General features: G+C 41.5%; 1 protein-coding gene across 5 annotated transcripts in view; it reads left to right on the plus strand.

Moving 5' to 3' along the window:
* The window catches only part of Fyb2 (FYN binding protein 2), a 95,742-nt gene that overhangs the window by 27,208 nt on the left and 45,990 nt on the right, over window positions 1–22,544 (plus strand). For all 5 annotated transcript variants that reach the window (XR_007110279.1, XM_047564961.1, XM_047564954.1 and 2 more), the window contains exons 2-4: window positions 739–1,486; window positions 4,395–4,562; window positions 6,466–6,499. Coding sequence is in view for 4 of the 5 variants with exons in the window: in XM_047564961.1 (XP_047420917.1) it covers window positions 739–1,486; window positions 4,395–4,562; window positions 6,466–6,499 (950 nt within the window). In the remaining variant the exon portion in view is untranslated. The remainder of the gene's footprint in view (window positions 1–738; window positions 1,487–4,394; window positions 4,563–6,465; window positions 6,500–22,544) is intronic.

Raw genomic sequence — 22,544 nt, forward strand, 5'->3', positions numbered from 1 at the left:
CTGCACTTAGAGGGAAAATCAAATTTCCCAAAGCACTTGCCTGGAGTTTGAACATAGGCCTGTCATTTCACAACTTGCTCTTTTCTCCACTCCACAGTGTCAAGTGTAGCAGCCAAGACGTAAAGAGCTTTGGAAGTACCAAAGAGTCTGAGAAGCTGCTAGCTCTACCTGCTCCTCCCCTGAGGAAATCTTGATGGAGAGGTGGATGTGGAAGGGCAAGGAAGAGTTGTCCAGTAGATAGCAGACAGTGGGTTTCAGGAACACGTGAGCAAAGCCAGGGTGGGGAGAGCACATCTAGGGAAATTATCAACAGCCCCCTTTGGTGTAAGGGTAGTTGTGTTTTGCTGTGGTTGAACATCATAATTCCACTATCTTCTAAGCTGTGAAGAACATTATGCAGAACCTTACCATATGAAGCAGTTTATAACATATAGGCAGTGGGAAGCTATCAGAAGTTTGTATCAAGGGGCTTATTGGTTAGCATCTGCAAGTATTTTTTATATGCTGTGAAGAAATTAAACATAGCTGAAGTGATTCAAAGAGGAGAGAATCATTTTCATTCCATCTCAGATAGCCAGTAGCATCACTGACTGACATTAGCCAACAAGTCAGCAATTGGATTACATCTGCCATTACAGCTCCTTAACATGTACAGTGGGGTCAGCTAATCATGCTGGTTTCCTTGTCCCTGGGATAGTGAGATTTTTTTTTTTTTTTTTTTTTTTTTTTATGCTTTAGGAAGGAGTGAGAAACTTCAAGGAACTTCGAGCCAAATTTCAAAAGTTTGATGCTCCAACGCTTCCAGGACCTATTAAATTCCCAGCAGGTGTTTCTCAAAAGGGTGACTTGGTATGCACAAGGCCAATTCAGATCCTGGCCAAGGAGAAACCCCTGTCTTCTAACCATAGTCAGCTCCCACCACATTCCTGCAGTGGTGAGTTCCGGCCTCATAAAACCCAGAAAACCAACGTGGCCCAGAGGAGTGAAACTCAGAAGAGTTCAAGTTCCCCAGGACCTCCAGCAAAGTCTCATGTGTGTTCTGCAGGAAAATTCCAGAAGGCCTCTCTGCTGTTAGATGTGACTGGGTCAAACACCGAGAACACCACCAAGGAGAGAGTGATGACATCCAGCAGCTTCAGAGACAAGCTCAGGAACTGGGAGAAGGTTTCCTCTCAGAAAAATGAGACCTCATCAGCCCTTCTCCTTGCTGATTGTGAAGGGAAGGCCTTCCATTTGGAAGGGCAAAAAGGCATGGGGCTTGTCCAAGAGAAGCCCAGGAAAAAGCTGGAAACCAAGGGAGCCCAGACCCTACCTTCTCAGAGGCACTTGATGGCCCAAAGAAAATCACTCACCACCTCCAAAGATTCCTCTTCTCTACTTTCTCCAGGTGGCTGGAAGAGCCAGGAAATTCCTGGTCCTGAGAGGAACCTGGCAGGCAGTACCTGCCAGGCTGTTTATGAGTGTGAGCTTGCCAACCAGGCCCCAGGTAAGAAGTGGACTGGGGAAGGGTCATTATTTTCTAATTAAAGCCTATCAATTTGGAGTGCTCATAGATGTGACCCAGGAAATGCGGCCTGAGGATTGTGGGCCTGTCTCTGAAGTTAGAGTCTCAAATTTGGGTCAAGTGCTTATTCTCCTGGAATTCATTGTAATGTAGTTTGGGCATCCTGGATATAATTCCTAGACCTAGTTCTTACACAATCGCAGGAAATCTACAAACTTCTTAGAGTCTAGTCTGCTTGCCTACAAATCAGAGCTGTCACCAGACTTTGTTGGTAAATGTCACAACCATCTTGGGCAAAACAATAGGAGTGAAACTCTCTTCTTTTTTCCCTCTCCTTTCCATTGAATCCATCAGCCAGTGCTGGATTCTACCACAAAGGTAAGTTCAGAACCTGTCAATTTCCATATATCTCTGCTCTTGCCACACCATCATCTGTCACCTGAACCATTGTAGCAGTTCCACTGGTCTCCCTGCTTCTACATTTTTTTATTGTGTTCCCCTCCAGAATGACCCTGCAAAGCATAAATCAGATCACATCATTCTTCTGCCCAAAGACGACTCCAACCATTAACAGGAATTCATGCAACTTAGTCTTTGCCCTCTCCTCTCATGCCACACTGCCTTGCTAATCCTTATACCATGCTGCTTCCATCCCAGGTCTTTGCCCTTGTCATTCCCTCTGCCTGGAACACTTTTCTGCCAGGTCTTTGATGTCTTACTCCCTCCCCTCATCAAAGTCTCTATTCTGAGTGGTCCTTTTTGGTCACTCTGTCTAAAATGGCTACACCAGTTCTATTACCCTTTGTCTTTTTATATTTCTTTGATGTTCTTCATATCATTTATCCTTAAACCTGGTATCTTGTTATGTGCTTCCCTCAATAAGATATAAATTATAAGAGGGTAAAGACTGTCTTACCGGGCTGGGGAGATAGCTCAGTTAGTAGAGTGCTTACCTTGCAGGCATGAGGCCCTGGGTTTGATCCCCAGTACCGCAAAAAAAAAAACAAAAAAAAAAACAAAAAACTGTCTTACCACCATATCCCCAAAAGAATATGGTCAGATGAGCAAGTCTTCAAAAAGTATTGATTAGGGGCTGGGGAGATAGCTCAGTCGGTAGAGCGCTTGCCTTGTAAGGCCCTGGGTTCGATCCCCAGCACCCAAAAAAAAAAAAAAAAAAAGTATTGATTAAACGATTGATTGTATGGATGGATCAACCAACGGAGGAATCTCCTGCTTACAAACCCCACACGGTTTCTCTTTGTATTTAGAATAGATCCCAAACTGCTGGCACAGTCTCATGGCTCTGTTCTCTGGTACTTGCTGTCTGTCTGACTTTTCTCCTACCTCTCTCCCCCTAGCTCACTATCCCATAGTCAACATGCCAGAAATGCCTCTGGAATTCTCTTGCTGGTTACTTGTTTGTCATTAGTCTCCTCTTAGTAGAATGAACAATTCCTAAATATAGGACTACATTTGCTCTTGGGTTCAGTTCTATCCCCAGCTGTCAGAACAATGCCTGAAGTACAGTAAATAAACAGTTATTGAGGAAGGGATAGGGAAAAGAGGAAGATAAATAGAAATAAAGATGGATAGGAGAAAGCAAAGACTAGAACCTACTGGATGGAATGATTGAGAGAATTAAACGAGATAACTCATGCTTAGCGCAGTGACTGGTAAGAAATAGGAGACCAATTATAGTTTATTTTCACCAGGTCTTCTCCCTAATTTGATCAAGGATGAAATTTCTGACACTGTGACTTGTAGTTAAAGACTAAGAAGAATCTAGACCAGGAATTTGGCCCTGAGATTCTGGGAATAAGACCTCCTATGGTAGGGCAATAAAAAGATTTTCTGTCCCCTCTCAACTTACAGAGTATAGGGAAGTACAAGAAAAACTAGTCCACTTCTTTAGTTTTATTGTGAATGGCTATATAGTCGACTACTATATTAGGTAAACCAAAAATCAAAGCACTTGGGTTATATAAGAATGTGTGTTATTTTCACAAGGGTCAGATAGGATTTTCATATTTAATAATGGAATTTCTGTTGGAATTGGACTTATGAGTACAGAAGGACAAATATGTAAAACTGGGAAAAATCCTAGGACATAAAACTCAAAAGTGCCAAGCTCCACAAAGTCAGTTTTGAAGCCAGTCCTAAGCTATCAGTTCTGGAGATCGGAGATGAATTCTTACTCCTCTTTATAGTTCCTGCCATGTTATTTGCAGACCATATGTTTGAGGAATCCTTTCAGTGAATAGCCATGGTTTGTCCTTGCTTGGTGTCAGGAGATCAATATGACATAATTCCAGCCCGTAGGAGCCATGATTAATGGGAAGTTAGACCAGCTTCTCTGAGAAGCCATGACACTGAGGTAGAGGCATTAATAATGTGCTATAGGGTTACAAATCAGGGAGTGGTTAATTTTTTTCTTGATTTCTACAGAAGTCAAGAAAAGCCTTCTAGAAGAGCTGTAATTTGGCAACAGAACTTTAGAAGAATGGATCAAAGTTTGCAAGAGAGGGAACAGAACCCAGAACTAGAAATGGCATGAACAAGGTCTTGGAGATAGGGCAGTCTTTTAAAATCAAGCCTGCAGAACTGGGAAGACACAGTGTGAGTGAGAGACACTGGGACTGAAGGCTGGGGTAGTAGGATGACACCAGGTGAGGAGGAGAGACTAGGAGACAGAGCTGGGGCCAGGTGGTGCTGAAATGGCAGCAGATGGAATGAACAGGTCACGCTGAGGAAGTTTTCAGGGCAGCGGGTGGGTGACATGCGTGGTTTGAGTTTAGATTGGGATTCTCTGGCTGCTGCATGGAGGGTAGATTGAAGGGGAGTTTCACCTGACAAGCCATGAAATAGAAATAATAATTTATTTGTTTTCCAGTCTCAGAAAAACAGCCAGATATCAGGCATCATCAGTTTCCCAAAACAAGACCACTGCCTTCCATTGAATCCCTGGGTCCTCCTCCCCCAAAACCATCAAAGCCTCCCAGTGTGAACCTCCAGGTCTTCCAGAGGCAGCCAGCTTCTATTGCCAAGACCCCAAATGAAGGTAAGGAAAAGCACAGGGCCCCACACACAGCCAGCTGGAGGTCATGACTCTGCCTGTATTCCCAATGTCACCTCCCTCTCCAATGCCACCACTTTTCCTCCACATAGCTCCACATCCATCACTGCTTATTCCCAAGGACAGGCTGTGGCAGTTTGCCCATGAAGTGACAGACCTACAGGAATTGGTCCCTTATCGCTCCTGGGCCAGCCTGCCCCCCCTGAGAGCTTTACATTTGATCACTGGGAATCTGTCCAAGAGGAGGAAAAAAAAAAAAAGGAAAGTCGCCGAGCAGGGAGGCAGGGAGGGTTTGGGTTTGTTGCAAAACCCGTGTTGCCAACACAACCCGTGCAGGAAAAGAAAAGGAAGTGAAGACAGAGAGAGAGCAAGTGTGAACTTGACCTGAGACTCTTAAGCGGTCCCCCTACCCCGCCTGGGTGCCTGTGATCTGCCTGTACTAACTAATTACAGCCTCCCCAACCCATCCAGGAAGTGAGCCATCCTTAGAAGTCATTCGTCTGTGCCATTTTGTGTCTTGCTCTGCTTTTTAAAGGAATGCCGCCATGCCTCACCCAGAACTGATCTGTAGACATTTGAAATGCCTTTGCTTACATTCACTCTAATGAAACATAAGGGGAACATACACTTTGGGGCAATAGGTAGTGCTGTGCTAACATTTGTTTTACTGTGGCCAGCAGCAGCAGCAGATGGTACTTTGAGAGAGCTAATGCAGTCTTTGATTGCTCATTTGACTGCTTTGGGCAGCCTCGTGGTTGAATTTCTCTAATTCAGTGGTTCTCAAACTTGAGCATGCATCAGAATCACCTAGAGGATTTGTTAAACTCAGGTTGCAGGATCCCCTTCCCGTGTTTCTGATTCAGTTGGTCTGGGATGGAAGCTGAGACTTTGTCTTTTTGACAATTAAGGACAATGCTGATGTTGCTGGCCTAGGGCCCACACTTGGAGAATAAGTGCTACAAGTCACCTTAAGTCTTATCCTAAAAGAAAATGCTATAGAGAGATAGAGGTTCTTATTTTTGGTGGGGGAGGGGCAGTACTGGGGATTGAACTCAGGACGCTCTACCACTGAGCCACATCCCCAATTCTATTTTATATTTTATTTAGAAACAGTATCTCACTGAATTGCTTAGCACCCTGGTTTTGCTGAGGCTGGCTTTGAACTCATGATCCTCCTGCCTTAACCTCCCGAGTCACTAGGATTGCAGGCATGCACCACCAAGCCTGACTGAGATAGAGGTCTTACAAGTAATAAGTAATATGACCACCTCCACATCAAGAAAGGCTAAGTGTGATTCAGGTCTCAAGTCATCTCTCTGAAAGGGAAGATGGTCATCAACATGGAACAAAGCATTAAGTCCTTTGTAATAAAAGAGGGCTTGTATATCCCAGTTCCTTAACCCACTAGTACTCACCAAGTCTCATTTTGCTTATCTGTAAAATGGGGATGATTATATCTCCAATCTCAGAATTATTGTGGGACTTATATGGTGATGCCTAGAAAGAACTTAAATAGTGCTTGGCACCCCAGTAAGTAAACCTTCTGTGTTATTCCAACCATGCATTGAGCAGCAAGGCCAGGCCCTATGAGGGGAGCAAGAGATGGAGATAAATCCCACAGAGTTTCCAATCCTCAAATAGGTCAAAGTCTAACACAAGAGGCTGTACCCACAAATAAACACTGCAAAGTAAGAGTGAGTGTGGTGTGTAGAGACAGGTAGCTGCCCCAGGTACCATGGTGGGAGGGGGGTGTTTGGGAACACAGGTGAACTGACACTCCATATCTGGTCTCTGGGATTGGGTCATGTCATGAGCATCATTTACTCTAACCAGGCTGCTGCCAATACCTTTTTTTTTTTTTTTTTAACTTTGCCTCTTGTTCTTGCAGTGACCATAAAAGAGGGCTGCCCACCTCCGGAGAGGTGAGTACCTGCTCCTTAATTGTGTAGGAACGTAGCCCATCAACCAGTCTACTTAGCTTGCCTAACAGCAGGCAAGAAGCACGAATCAAGGGTCTGTCGTCCTCAGAAGAGTTGCAGGAAGAGCAGATTGATAAGCAACAACCTGCAACTTTTGTTTTAAAAGAAAGATTAAATAAACTGCATTTAACTACTGTGCTGACATTAAGTTGCAGAGATGGTCTTCTGAAGTACTTTTTTTATTGTACAGATGGGTTCAGTAAATTGAGACATCAGCTTCGATAGTCATAAATCCATTTAGAGGTTAAAGAAGACTCTGGGCATCTGTGATGTTAGGATCTGTAATGGTGTAAAGGATGTGCTATTTCTGTGTGCTGCTTCAAAGAATTTTGCTGTGGAAGTGTCAGTTCATTAATCCACCCAACCAAATCATGAGCCCTTGGAAGTGACACACATTGAGCTGGCTACTTTTTACAGATTTCCTCATTTAGTTGTCTCCAGAGTCTTTGCAAAGTTGCTGCTGCTGTCCTGGTTTTATAATTCAAGACACTAGGGTCCAGGAAGTTTGTCACTTGCTGAGGCAAGATTCCAGCTCAGATATGCCCAGATTATTTTAACTATAAACCTTGCCTCCCTCACAAAGATGTTCTTATTTGCAAGAAGTTTAGTCTTAGAAAGAGAAGCCAGCTCAAAAACAAATAATCATATTACAGTTTCATTCATCAAATGTTTATAATAAAGTGTATTATGTTTGTAATAGAGAGTACAAGATTCAGAGTTTGTACCAGTAAGGGGTCTCTACTTGGGAGTATCAGGGAGGGTCAGGGAAGTCTAAAGATGTATCAGCTATTTATTGCCACATTAATACTATTTGATAAATGCAAGCTTTGAATAGCATAGGATGTGAGTCTGTGGGGTACAGGTGATCTGGACTGGGGTTTGCTGGACTTGCTATATGCATGCAATCATCTGTGGACCACCAGGCAGCTTTGCTGATTCTGTCTGGGACTGCTCACTAGTCTGGGAATCAGCATGCAGTTGACTGATGCAGGATTGCTTCAGGTCAGGGATGACTGGGCACCTTGACTTGGCACTACCTGTCTCTTATTCTCCAGCAAACCAGCCCAGGAATACGCTCTCCTGGCAGTGGCAACAGGCAATCAAGACAATCCAATCGACTAGGTTCTCATATATTTTAAATCCTTTGCTGTGTTACATTTGTAGTGTTCTATTGCTCAAAGCAACTCAGGTGGCCAAGTTCAAGGTCAGAGTGCAAAGGCACTGAAGGATTACATGGTAAATGACAGGGATCTAGAGAGTATGAAGAATAGGGGCATGTTCCATCAATAAAGAGGAAGCACCTGACATGAGTACTGAGGATAAGCAATGGAAGGGTGCTCCAGAGGCAGAGGCAGGCAGTATGAAGTCACCTGTCTTATTTGTGGGTCTAAAAGGAGTTAAGTAGGGTTAGATTGTAGAAAGCATAGAAGAGGAATTGTGGTGTAGACAGGAGTCGCATCATGGAGAAGCCTGTACACCAAGGGATGATAAGATGCTCTCGTTCAACAAGCACTAGGCACAGTTCATGTGCTCCAGGGATTCCTCGTTGAGTTGCCCATTTGAAAGAGTTAAGTGCCCCCAGCACAGGGCAAGTCCACGGAGCTGTGTATGTAAAAGGGAGAAAGTAGTGCCCAAGGCTCAGGCAATGGAGCACACCGTTCACCCCCACACGGGCCCCACTGGGACCACTGAGGAGACAGTGCACCTCTGTGAGTCCGGGTGGGCCTGGGTTGTCTTGTGACTGTGATGCTGTGACAATGACAGCATGTGTGGGCTGCAACTGTGTTGTTTATGCATTTTCCTCACATTTTGGCACTGAGGTATGATGCCACTGGTCCTGTAACCACAGAAACAGCAACCCTATCAACTTGAGGGACAAACTTGCTGTAACGTGCCTTTTGGGAGACAGAACTCAGTCCCCAACATGGTGCTATCTTTCCTAAGGTTTTACATAGGGCAGTTTTGACCATTCTGTCCTTTGACTTTGACTTTAGAACACAACTCACATCTGACATGAGGTTGCGTTGTATATTAATCATGGTACAAGCCGTAATACTGTAATAAAGAGAGACCAGAGTTCTGAGGGGCGGCTTCATGGAAGAGGAAGTAATTCGAGCTGTATCCCATACGAGGACTAGGAACTAGATAGGTTTACTCATTTGTCCCTTTTCAAGATACAGCAAGGTGAGTCCAGGCAGGCTATTGTTCCTGAAGATAACCACATTCCTGATTCATGGGTTGGTGGATGGAAGGATGGATGGATGGATGGACAGACCAACAGACCAATACGCAGTCAGGATGAACATAGAACATGGTTGAAATTAGGGATGTAAATAAATAGAAAGTATTCTAATATGAAAAAATGAGAGAGAAAGTTGGATCATGTAATCGGTCCTCCATATCTGTGGGTTCCGAATCCATGGATTCAACCAACCTCAAATGGAAATGTTTTGAAAAATATTGTGTCTGTACTGAACATGCAAAGATTTTTTTTCCTGTCATTATTCTATAAACAATATAATATAGTAACTCTTCATATAACATTTACATTGTATTAAGAAATCTCTAGAGATGATTTAAAAATACTGGAGATCTATATAGGTTATACATAAATTCTAAGCTATTTTATTATGAGTGACTCTGCAGATTTTGGTATCCATGAGAGGTCCTGGAAGTAATTCCCCAGACTTCAAGGAGCAACTATATGTTAAGTGCTATGCTAAGGATTTTGGACTTTGTCTGGTCAATGTTAGTTTGAATACACAAATGCCATGACGCCCAATAGCCTTAGATACAATTTCCATGGAAACTGGTACTTGTTTGGGAAGAACCTCTCCAATGTTCAGGAGATGCCCATATCAAATTTAGAAAATAGATTTAAAAATAGAATACATATTATCATTACTATTAAGGAATCTGGCATTATCTCATATAGCTGGGGCACACGGTATAAAATTAATGAAAGCCTGGGTTTTGAATCTAAGCACTACCTTTAACACCTGTAGCCTTGAGCATGCTTTAACCTCTGCAGACCTCAGTTTCTACTTCTGTCAGAGAACAATGTTTATAGGACCTAATTCATATCATTGTGATGAGGGTTAAATGAAATAATAGCTGGGCATGGTGACACACCCCTATAATTCCAGGAACTCAGGAGGCTGAAGCAGGAGGATCAAGAGTTCAAAGCCAACCTAAACAAAGGCAAGGTGCTAAGCAACTCAGTGATTCCCTGTCTCTAAGTAAAATACAAAATAGAGCTGGGGATGTGGCTCAGTGATTGAGTGCCCCTGAGTTCAATCCCCAGTACCCAAAGTTAAAAAAAATGAATAATAACTCTAAGTATTTATTGCAGTGGCTGGCATCTAGAGAGTGTCTTACTTGTCTCTTATATAAATTCCCACCAAGGATAACAATCCAGGCTTAGAACCCTAGTCTACAAAAATTCATTGATGAGAAACATGGTACCTGGAAAGTTCAGCATTTCTCTTTGTCGGGGCATATTTTATTTATTCAACACATATTTTTGAACATATACTATATACCAAGTACTTTTGTCTATAAATAAAGCAGTAAACAAAGTAGACAAACTATTCTACATGTATCTGTGCACATTATTATTTTTTGTTGTTAGTTGTTAATCCAAAGTCCTTCAAGTTGAGCTGGAGAAAAAATTGACCTCTATACCCCAAACTCCTAACCATCTCCAAGATCTATCAGTAGCACAACAGACATTGCATTTACCTCTTATTTACAGCAGAGTTCTTAAAGCATCTAAGGCCTGCATTCTTCTCCAAGTTAACTCTCATTGTTTGCAATCATGGTTCATTACAGAGAAGTCTCTGTGTTCTAGCTCTATTTCTATACACGCATGTTTTAGCCACCTCATTAATAACTCAGTGACTCTCCAGTAGCCATCTTTCACTTCTGGGCTTCCTCCTCTTTTGCATTAAATCTGAGAAGCAGCATTGTATCATAGGACAAGTACAGATCTGGAGTCAGATTAAATAGGTTCATACCCATCCTCCACACCATAGATGAGTCATTGCAGCAGTTCAGAGCTTTGGTATACACATCTGTGAAATGGTCATACAGTAATAGTATTTCCTTCATAGTGCTGTCATGAAGATCAGTGAGATAAATTGTATAAAGCATGGAGTATCTGGACGACAATCAGTAAGTTTTAGTTTTTTTCAACCCTTGGCTTCTCCTTCATTTGTTGTCTCTGAAATATTAATATCTCATTAGCTCCCTACAGAAGTGGCTATTTAGAAATTATTCTTTGTCATCACTCTCACATAAACCAAGCAGTTTGGCATCCCTCTTGTGAATAAGCAGCTACAGTTCATGTAAACAAAGCAGGTTGGTCCCAGGACAGCAGTCAGCACTGGGTCTCTGTCAGGACTTAACAGAGTTGGCTGATATTTTATTCATTAGCTATAAATTTGACTTCTCTCCCATTAAGTGGAAGAAGGTAGTCCTGACTCAGGAAATCTGACTTGGGAAAGGAGAGGCTTTCGGGAGCAGAAAAGATGCAGATACACAGTATCTCAGACAAGGGTCTGCAGGTGCATTCTGGGAGTCTACCACTTTCTCACTTGAACTTCTTAATCTTGTATCTTAGTTTTGATGAAAGAGTTTTAAACCTAGTATCAGCCTATTTTGAGTCATCTGCATGGGCTAGTTCATTCCTAGTACTTTGGAACGTACTTTTGTATCTGTGTTTTTTGGCAAGTCTAACCATTCAGAGTAGAAACACAAAAGCCTTGGGGCCGGAAGGTCATGTGACTATGTCTAGGACTCGGTGACACAAAGGAAGTGACTGATCCTGTGGAAGCGGGGGACAGGTGCCTTACCTCAGGCATTCAAGTGGAATAATGATAACAGCAGTTACAACAGCACTGTGCCCAAATAAATGCATTTTCAGTGCTTTTTAAAATAGTGGTAAATGCTACAGAGAAAATTTTTGAGAGTATTAGCATAATAACTGGGGATTGGGATTAACTCAAGTACATTTAGTTTGATCAAAAAAGGCCTCTATGAGGTGGTGACATTTGGCTTGAGTGATTAGAATGATTGATCATTTGAATGATTAGAACCCAGCCCTGTCATAGGAAGTTCCAGAACATTCCAGGAGAGGGAATAGCTGATGCAGTCTCAAAGGAGAACCACCCTCAGCATGCTTAAAGAGCCAAAAGGATGAGATCATAGTCAAAGCCCAGTGAGTTAGGGGTGGAGGTGGAGAATCTTATGAGTCATGGGGCAAAACTGGGGTTTGCTCTAAATGCATTGGGAAGCCATTGGGGAATTTTAAACCAAAGAGTGATGTGAGCTGACATTCATTTTTTTAAAGATCACTCTGGATACTATATAAGTAATAAATTTAGAAGGGAAACAGGTAGAAACCAGAAGACAACCAGGAAGCCACTGCAACCACAATAACAAAACCACTCTATTGTGCTTTACATATAGAATTCCACTGATAACAATCCTAAGAATTAGATGATATCATGTTTCACAGATGAGGAAACTAAATCACAGAGAGTTTAAGTAACTTGACACATAATGGGTGGTAGAAATGAGACAAAAGAAATTAATGGATTTGAGATCTATTTTGGAGGAAAACCACTGGTTTAGTGCTGGAGTGGGAGATGTGAGAAAAGGGAGGAATCTAGACCAGCTACTAGGTTACCTGCTGTTCCCCTCATCATGGATGGCAACACGGTGAAGTGCTTGACCCACAGTCCATGCTCAGGACAGGACAGGACAGGACAGGAGTGACTCTTCTGGGAGTTGCTGAGGATTGTTCTCTTCTTTATAACAACACCCAGAGCAAACCAGTGTGCCTTTGTGCGTGTCCACCAGTGTCTGATGGCTGGTTTTTAAGTTGTTTACGGTGTTCTTTCCTGAACGGCTGCACTGCAGGTAATTGAGATGGCACAGACCTGACCCGAGTGACCAACAACAAAGGAGGCTCCTTACACTGATATTTGGGGGGCATAAGTGGCCTAGAAATCCAGTCGCTCAATTGAATAGCTCTGAGAGAATGAAAAATTTTTTTGAAAACTCTACCCTATGGAGTTTGAGACACAGAATATTCAGGTGGCTTCAGTTTAAGCCACTTCAATAACTTCTTATCTTTATTTTATTATATAATATTTTATTTATTTGTTATATTTTGTACAGTACTGGGGATCAAATTCAGGACCTCACACATGCCAGGCAAATGCTCTACCACTGAGCCACACCCCAGTCCATCTTCTCACCCCACCTTTAATTAGACTTCATGGGTCACAAAAGGGCCACCATTTGGCATGCCTTTCTAAGACAGAAGTAGCAAGCAGAGTGGGTTTACTAACAGTATTTCTTTTTCGTGTTTCCAAAATTCTTCCTTTCCAAAAATTCACCTGTAGCTTCTATTTATTGAACACTTTTCATAGACAGAGCCGTGTGTCTACTCTCATTTTAAAACTTCCAACCACGGCCACCCCATGAAGGAAGTGGTTCCTGGGTCCTCTGACCTCAGAGAATCAGGTGGAGTAATCCAGGTTGGGGCCCTGGATCTCCTGAGCTACCAGGGTTTGACCTGGTCAGCCAGCCTCTCAACCAGCCCAGGCAGCTTGCCTGAGGATTCACCTGGGCTCTTCTCCCATAAAGAGGACCAGTTAATAGACTTGGCACCCACTCTTCAGATTCACCTGGATATTCTCCAGGCAGGTGTTCTTGAATGCACCTGCCTTAGGATTTTGTTTTCTATCTGCGCAGAGATCTGAGTAAATGGGACTGACTGGGATAGAGACAAAATATGAAAGGGTTTGGAGCTAAGTCTTACCTTTTCTCTTTAGTGGCATTCAGATGACAATTGGAAAATGTCATGAGTGAGGGAAAAAATCAGATCCCAGTTGCAGACTTGGAGTCTATTTTTGCACATAGGTATATTCAGTAAGGTTGACTGAAAGTTAAGCTAATACTTAAGAATGTGCACCTGCTGGTCATTGCTCATTCCATTTATGTCTGTTATTCTGATTTTATCCCTCCGATCACCTTAGGGCAATATTGATATACCCATTTCACAGGTGAGGTATATCATCAAGTCAAGGTTCTTGACTTGCCCTAAAGTATAATATACCCGAAACTTATTCAGAATATGAACTGGGGACTTTATTAAAGATTTTCAGCAGCACTTTCCAGTCTCGGTCAGAATTTTTCACCATGCAGAGGTTTAGGAGACATGTTAGAATGCAATCTCCATGAAAGAAGGGATCATCTGTGTTCTTCATTTGTTGCTCTAGGGCCCAGCCATAGTGACTGTGCAAACAATAATTATTTAATAAGTGGGATAACAACTGTACAGAATGATGGAGAGAGGGATGGATGGATGCATGACAATATCACCTTCCAATAACTTTTATGTCAATACAGACCCTATTATCTGTTTGTTTTGTAGCTATTTGCATATCTGGTATCATACCCTTCTGATATTAAAGCTCAATGATACGATAATCCAAGCTCTTCATTTTCCCTTGTTTATCATGCAAGGGCTTCCACCATGTGAAAATAGGGACTCGTTAAACTCTCTTTGCTCAAATCCTTAGAGTCCAACTTCAAGTGACATCACCAAGAAGCTTATCATTATTTTAGCTTTCATGGAAGACACTCTCTTCTCTTCCCTCCTTTTCTGTGGACTCCTTATTCTTCAAATTAAATATGTATTTAATTAAATGATACATCAAGCACTCAGTGTCCATTTTGAAGTTTAGAACAAAATTCAAAAAATCCCAAACTCTTTACCAAGACCAAGAAGTTCCTCTCTATGTTCTGGTCACCAATTATTCTCCAAATGCCCCTCCTAGCCACCTCAATTCACTGGAATCAACCCACTGCCTAGTGTTTTTTCCTTCTGAAACAAAGAAACTAGTTCAGATCAAGCAGAAATACTTGCTTCTTAAAAAATAAAAGAAATACTTTCTCCTGTGTGTCGTGATCTCTAAGATCATCACTTGGTGACTTCTCATTCTGCAGTTATCATCTATTTAACTATAAAGCCCCAACCACAGGACAGTCACTGTTCTAGATGCTGGCAATGCAACAAGAAACAGAACAAAGGTCTGCCCTTAGGGAGTACATATTTGAGTTGGGAAGAAAGACAAATAAGTAAATAATGATATAGGTAAGGCAGTATTATATGCTTAAACATTAGCTTCCCGACTTATAGCTCATGTTCCCTCAATCAAGATACTGTCAGGGGCTGGGGATATAACTCAGTTGGTTGAGTGCTTGCCTTGCAAGCACGAGGCCCTGGGTTCAATCCCCAGCACCGCAAGAAAAAAAAAAAAAAAGATACTGTCGATTCTGTGTATAATCCAGTCTTGTTTCCCTATTACTTATTAAGACTTGAAATGACAGTATTTATTCAACCTATATGTTTTCTGTGTTATTCCAAACCATAAGAGTCCTGAGTCCAAGGATCTTGTCTGTTACTCACTTTTATATTCTAGAACAATCCTGGCAAAGAGGAGCTCCATAAAAAAACCGAGTGTTGTAGCACCATCTACCTATCACCTAGGGGTCTCCAGTTGAGCAGCTGGGATCCCAAAGGATTCCAAATCTGAGCATTGACATGATGTACAAAAAGTTTTTAATTTCAGAACATTTCTGATTTTAAATGATCAGGTTGAGGATGCTTAACCAGTAAAGTCTATGCAGATATTCTAAAATCTGAAAAATTCCAAAATCTGCAACACATCCGGTACCAAGGATTTTGAATAAGGGATGCTCAATCTGTATTTCTGTAAGCATCAGAGGAGGATCCAAACAAGAAAACCTTTTATTAATTAGAAATCTACAGAATGCCAAGTACTGTATTGGCTACGGGGACTCAGCAGTTCATGAGGCTCACAAAAATTAGCATAAGATCCCAGAACTACACAGATAAACTAGTTTTAAAAGTAGTGAAATAATTTTGACACTATGACAGTGACTGAAAGGGGCAAAAGGCAGAGTATTATGGTATATAGAAATTGCTGGGGAGGAGGGCTATTTGGAAAGGGTAGCTGCAGAGGGGTTTGCATTAACAGGGATCAAGGGGAGGCCCGATGGCTGAGAAGGAGCTGGCTGTTCGGGAAGCAGGACCAGCACTTGCCAAGTCCTCGTGAGAGGAGAGAGCACAGCATCCTTGCAAAGCAGAAAGAAGCCCTGTGTGGCTAGTGACCAGTGGGGGGGTGGGGATAATGGCAGAGCAGCGCCTGGGGAGGCACACGGGGCTGCGATCTTGAAGCTGAGGAGTCTGTTCTATTATTATTGGAAACCATAGGAGGCCTCCAGAGAGTCTTAGGCAGAATTGCAACAGGTCTAAATTACATTTTTTAGATCCTGCTAGCTGCTGTGCAGAGAATAGGTTATGGAAGGGCCAGAGAGAATGGCACTTAATCAGTATTTTTTAAAAAATAAAAGTTTTAAAGAAAAAATAGAGGAGTTTGTTAAGAGGATGCTGGTGATAAGGATATTGCAAGCAGAGTCACATGTACAAAAGCTTAGAAGCAGGAAACAGCCTGTCATTGAGGAATGACAGGTCATCTGACTGGTTGGAATTTGTAGATATGTATGGGGGACAAGGCAGCCTGTATTAGTTGGTCAACAGATGCTGGCTGAATAGTAGAGTCCCCCAGGATGGTACTCGGCTTGAGGTTCTGTCACATTCAGTCTGTTTTTGTTATTTCCCATTTTTCTGGGTGTATCTCATCTTTTTGTTTATACATTATTTATAAGCAGGGGAGGGTCTAATATGTCTTTCTCATCAGCTGCATAATTTGTTTGTTTAATTGAATTACAGCAATACTTGAAAATTACAAGATGCCAGGTGCATGTTGTAAATGGATAAGAGCATAGATTTGGGGGGTCAGTTAGCCTTGGACTCACGTTTTGAGCTCCACATAATACCTGGATGATGTTTGGAAAAATGTTTAGGATCACATGGGAAATGGTGAAATCAAACCCTACCTTTCAGGATCGTTGTGAGAATGGAGATAAATATCTGTAACCCTGCCAAATGGAATCACAACACTGTACACACTTGATGAACAGCAGCCATTTGTGGTGGATTTGGGACAACAGGGTTGGTGTCTATCAAGGTCTCCAGATGGGCGATTGGGACACAGGCTCCTGGTTAAAGCCTGCCACCAGCTCAGAGAGAGACCTTGATTCCATCTCCATAAGACAAACAGGGTGAGATGTTATGACACACCTGAAAGCAGACACTCTGAAATTTCAAAAGCAGATTTTAAAAGTTTGATCTGAGTGATCAAAATGAGGGCTGGGTCACTTTGTTTCACGCTGCTGAAGTTGCCTTTGGTTGGTTAAGAATCTGCTTCAGCATTGCCTAGAGAGAAAAAAAGGGCTTTTCAAAAGCTTTCCCCAAATTCCCAGTGGTTCTACTGGCCCAGTCTTAACCTCAAATTACAGATTAACTAACTCCCCATCACATTGTTCCCAAACAAATGATTAATATATAGAAGAATTGATCTGTGAAACAGTTGGATCAGCCTCAAAAAGTTTTGAAAAAACATCATCCAAAATCTATTTATAAATTCCTTGACCTTCAGCATCATCTGGTGCTTAGTTATTTCCATTCTCCAGCCTTCTCTTCTTCTAGAGTAGCTTGTGGGACATAGAAAAGACCAATGCACAAGGAACCAGGACATCTGTTTTCCAAAATCTCCTCTGCTACATAGCCATGCTATATTGGACAAGTTAATGAATATCTCCAAGACTGTTTCTTCATCTGTGAAATGGCGTGTAGTGCTACTGAGAGGATTAAATTAGATAACATATACGAAACTAATATGAATATAGTTTGTTCAAAAATTAAGTAAGAGGGCTGGGGATTTGGTTCAGTGGTAAAAGCACTTGCCTAGCATATGTGAGACCCTGAGTTCAATCCCCAGCACTGCCAAAAAATTAAAAAGAGTAAGAGTCAGGCATGGTGGTGCATGCCTGTAATCCCAGAGGCTTCAGAGGCTGAGACAGGAGGACCTCGAGTTCAAAGCCAGCCTCAGCAATTTGGTGAGGTCCTAAGCAACTCAGCAAGACTCTGTCTCTAAATAAAATATTAAAAAGGGCAGAGGATGTGACTCAGTGGTTCAATCCCTGTACAAAAAAAAAAAAAGCAAGTAAGATCCAGGGTGCGGTAGCATACACCTCTAGTCCCAGCTAGTCAGGAAGCTGAGAGAGGAAAATGGCTTGAATCCAGGAGTTTGAGGCCAGTCTGGGTAGCATAGTGAGACCCCATCTTAAAGAAAAGAAGTGACTGAATTGAATGAGTAACCTCAGAGCTTCTCTACTCTCACATCTGTAGACATACCATTCTCTCATTATGGTTTTGGATAATAGTTTGGTCTATCATCTGGGGTCCTCTTTGCTATGTGCCTTAATGACATTATTTTTTGATGACTTCCATTACAGTGTGAGCTACTCATGCTATGTTTGACTTCAACACCCTGTGTGAGGTGCTACACAAGCTAGATTGTGACCCCAGATTCTGGAGTCAAAGTCTTAAATCTATTCTCTGCTGTGCCATGTGCCTCTCTGTGAAATTCAGTTATGCCCCTGTCCCATCGACTGCACTTGGGAAAAATACTATCTACATCAGAGCATCAAGGAAACTGATATACAACATTGGAACAATGCCTAGCATATAGTAAGTGCTCAGCAGTTATTAGCTATTATTATTGTTTACACGTCCTCCTTATAAATGAGATCAATGGTCTGACAACATAACTTCAGAGTTAATCCCATAAATCTTGAACTATAGGCCAGAGGAGAGAGCATATTTTGTGAGGTTACCCAAGCACTTTAATAACATTTACTTGGTCATTGTAGTTTGGTGGTCCTTTGTGGAAAGAATTGGGTTGTAAATACATGAGTAAAAGAAAACAAATCCCTGGTGCCTGGGCCTAAGGGATACTAGAGATGTCAGTATTGGTTGTTTGTTACTGTAGAGGTCATAGTAGAATTAACAAGGTCATGTCACAGGCTGTGGTAAGCTATGTGTGTGTAGATGCGTGTGTGTGTGTGTGTGTGTGTGTGTGTGTGTGTGTGTGTAGTACATATATAAAGATGTACTGTTATGGGGCACAACTTAATAACGGACCCATCACCACTGAGAAGTCCAAATTCAAGAGTCTTTATTAAGCAGGCGGCTCACTGTCTCATACAATGCCCCCAAAAATGGCTATTGGGAGAACAGCCCTGACCACAGGTTTGTAGGAGTTCTTATACCAAAAATCACATTAATCAAAGTGTCCGTTGCTATGATTCAAAATTACACGTTAACATCATGAGATCATCGACAGAGGGGGAAATGGGTCAAAATGACCCTTACCTAGGTACAAACTAAAGAATAGTTACTAACATCCACACAATCACTGTTCACATGGTACATTGTTTAGGAGCAATAGGAATCAAAAGAGAGCAATTCTTTACTACATAGGAGTTGCCATTGTATATTATTAAACATGTCACACCAAGTAACTGATGATGGGCACAGAGGTGGGGTGTTCCCATGGGAGAAGCTTATTTCCTACATAACATGGAGTCTCAGAGCAAAATGGAGTCTGTTTAGTCACTTCCCTTAGAGTCTGGCCTATAACATTCTCATGGAGTCAGATCTGTCAGCCCATCACAGTACATATGTGTGTGTGCATGCACACTCCATAAAAATGGGAGGATGGAAACAGGAGGGCTGGAGGGGTAGAGGTTGAAGCACAAGCGAAAGTGTGTAGGAGCAGAAGTGGAAAGAGTGCAAATAGTGGACACTGCACTAAGCGCAGCACACCTTACCTAAGCTCAGCCTCACACGGGAGGAAGAGATTTGGGCCAAACTGCCTGTCCCAGGTCACAGCCAGGCAGAGCTGAGATCAGCCGAATCTGTGTTTCTGAATCCTGTGTCCCTCTCTGGGCTGCTCTGCTGTGTCCGTTGTTCTGATTTGCAGAAGACAGATATCCTAATAAATTATGGAAGAAAAACTTACCTTAAAAATATCTCATATCTTTGTGAACTTGGCATGGATGCATGTTGAGATCCATTTTGGATAGCACAGATGTCATTTTTTAAAATTCTAATCGCTGATCATTTAATTCAAGAGAAGGATTTCTTAAGGTGAAGGAAGGGCTTTGGGGAGAGTCGTCTTGTAGGAAGTATTTATTGGAAATAGGAATTTGTTCAGTTGTAGGCTTGGGGTAATTGAGACATCAAATGGCTCATATTCTTTGTCATCAGGACCTAGAAAATGTGCCCAAGTGCAACTGCTAGCCAAGTTATTCCTATTCTTCCAATTTCCAAAATGCATAGCCTATTTAAAGCAAAAGCGGAAGAAACTAAATTTTCAACCTAGGCTTACTCTTTTAATAAAGTAAACATAAAAGTATGCTAGAAGGTCTTGCCCTTCAAGTCTCAATCTTTCTACTACTTAACACAAGATCTTCTTTATGTTTCCCAGAACTTTCTTGCAGTGAGTTTTTTACTCTCCATCTTGCACAGTGGCACAGGAGAAAACAAGAAAGAAAATAGGCGTGTTAGGCTTTTTCCATGTGGTAACTCAGCTATTCCCACACTAAAACCTCACAGTGACCCTATAAAGAAATTAAAGTTCTAAGAACTTAAATAACTGCTTGAACCACACAGCTAGTGAATGATGCATATAGTGAATCTAAGTATAGTATCTTACATATAGCAACACCTCAAGAAAAAGTAGCTATTATGAGGATTAATAATTTCACTGAGCAAGTAAACAGATTTTTAAATGAGCTGCGTAATCCAGTTCTCCAGAGAGTACAGAGGTTGACAGATTATTCCCCAAAAGACAATAGAGATTCTACGGAGGCATCTCAGGGCTGTGGTCCAAAGGTAGATGTGGCAACTGGAACCAACCGTGAGAGGAGATCATTTGTCCATGCGGCAACCAGAGAGATTCCCACTTGTTCAAACATCTATTTTTAAAACAGGATTTCAAAAAATCTAGTCAAAATGAGGACATTTCTGATTTTGTAAATTATCTTTAACAGTTGAGGTGTTGCTGTTTCTTTTTATTTGTTCTTTTTAGTTATATATGGACAACAGGATCTATTTTGTTATATTTATGCAAATGTGAAGTACATCTTATTTTAATTAGGATCCCAGTCTCGTAGATGTTGAGATTCACTGTGGTGTATTCATACATGAATATAGGAAATTTATGTCTGATTCATTCTACTGTCTTTCCTATTCCCTTCCCCCCTCCCTTCCCTTCATTCCCGTTGTCTCACCCAGTGAATTTCTCTTCTTCCCTCCCCACCTTTGGTTATGGGTTAGCATCCACATATCAGAGAGAATATTTGACCTTTGGCTTTGGGGATTGGTTTATTTCTGTTGAGGTTCTTGTCAAAGAGAAGGTTGAAGATATCATTAAGAAACACTGCTGGGCTTGGTGGTGCATGCCTGTAATCCCAGCAGCTCAGGAGACTGAGGAAAGAGGATCGCAAGTTCAAAGCCAGTCTCAGCAAAAATGAGGTGCTAAGCAACTTTAGTGAGACCCTGTCTCTAAATAAAATACAAAACAGGGCTGGGGATGTGGCTCAGTGGTCGAGTGCCCCTGAGGTCAATCCTTGGTAACCAACCCCCACCAAAAAAAGAAACACTGCAGTTCTATTATGTCATATGTAAATTATCAGAAGCTTCCGATAAAGAAGTATTAAAAGGTAGAAAATTGATGCTATATCAGTAATGAAGGCAGCTTACAAAATATAAATCTCAAAGCTTATCTTTCAAAAATACAATAATTTCCCCAATATAATATTACTAGCGCCCTTGGGGAATGCCTAAGTGCAGAGAGCAAGTATTTCATTCAATATGTACAATATGCCTTTAAAGTAAATTTTATTATTACTATTTTGTAGATAGGAGATGGAAGATAAAGGTATTTATCCAGTACTTTATAATGAGGAAGTGGAAGTGAGCTAGGATTCAAATTCTTATCTGTCTGAATCCACACTCCAGGTCTGGCTATCACCCTGGGCCGCCTCCCAATCAGGCCTATGGTCCTGGAGACAGACATTTGTCATAAATGTGGAAATAAAGAAATTGAAGCATAGATAAATTTAAATCATAGAGTTATTTCTTCCTTGCAATTCAAGTTCTTTATATTGATCCACACTGTATAAATTCAAGGTGGATCTCAGGTCTAGCTTTAATGCACTGGAAAAAAGATAAAAGACATTCTCAGGCAGCAAAGAAGGAGGCACAATATCCTCTTTGCCTTCTAGCGTTAATCCTAGACTGCCTCTCTCCAAAGATAATTGATCTCAAAGATGCTTTTTTTTTTTTTTTAAGAAAAGCACTTGATTGAAATTCTTTATCATCCTGTGAAGTCAGATATTTATTCATTTCTGACAAAAGTACAAGAAATTGATTACACATCTTCTTTCAATTTTTCCACAAATTGTTTCTTATTAATAAAGTTAATTTACCATAGACCCGATGAGATTGTTAGGGCAGTAGAGCATGAGATATAAGGTGTAGGCTATAATTTAAGGAAGTTTCTCTCAATTACTTCATGTGGAGAGAAAGGGAGAGAAATATGAAGGGAGAAGTTGCTGAAGCGTTAGAGTTTGTAGTGTTTCTTTTTCAACAAAGTGAACTATCCCTACATCTTTAAAAATATTACAAAGAATATGCAAAAAAGAATAGGAAGCATAAAAAGATCCAAATGGTCCAAAAAAGGAGGGAAAAATCATTGAGTAGAATGTGCTTATGATGTAATACTAAAGATGGGAAACAAAGGGAAAAAGAGAACGCCAACCTTTTCTGTAATACCAACTGTTACGAATAGAAATATAAATGGGAAAAACATCAGGAAGAATACCTAGCTGCAAAGACCTCCGTCTGTGAAGGGGTAGGGTGGATGGTCATGGTTCTGCTCCAGGCTACCCAACCTGGTGTGATGCAGCTCGAGGAGTT

The sequence above is a fragment of the Sciurus carolinensis genome, chromosome 1, assembly GCF_902686445.1.
Source record: "Sciurus carolinensis chromosome 1, mSciCar1.2, whole genome shotgun sequence".
Lineage (NCBI taxonomy): Eukaryota > Metazoa > Chordata > Mammalia > Rodentia > Sciuridae > Sciurus > Sciurus carolinensis.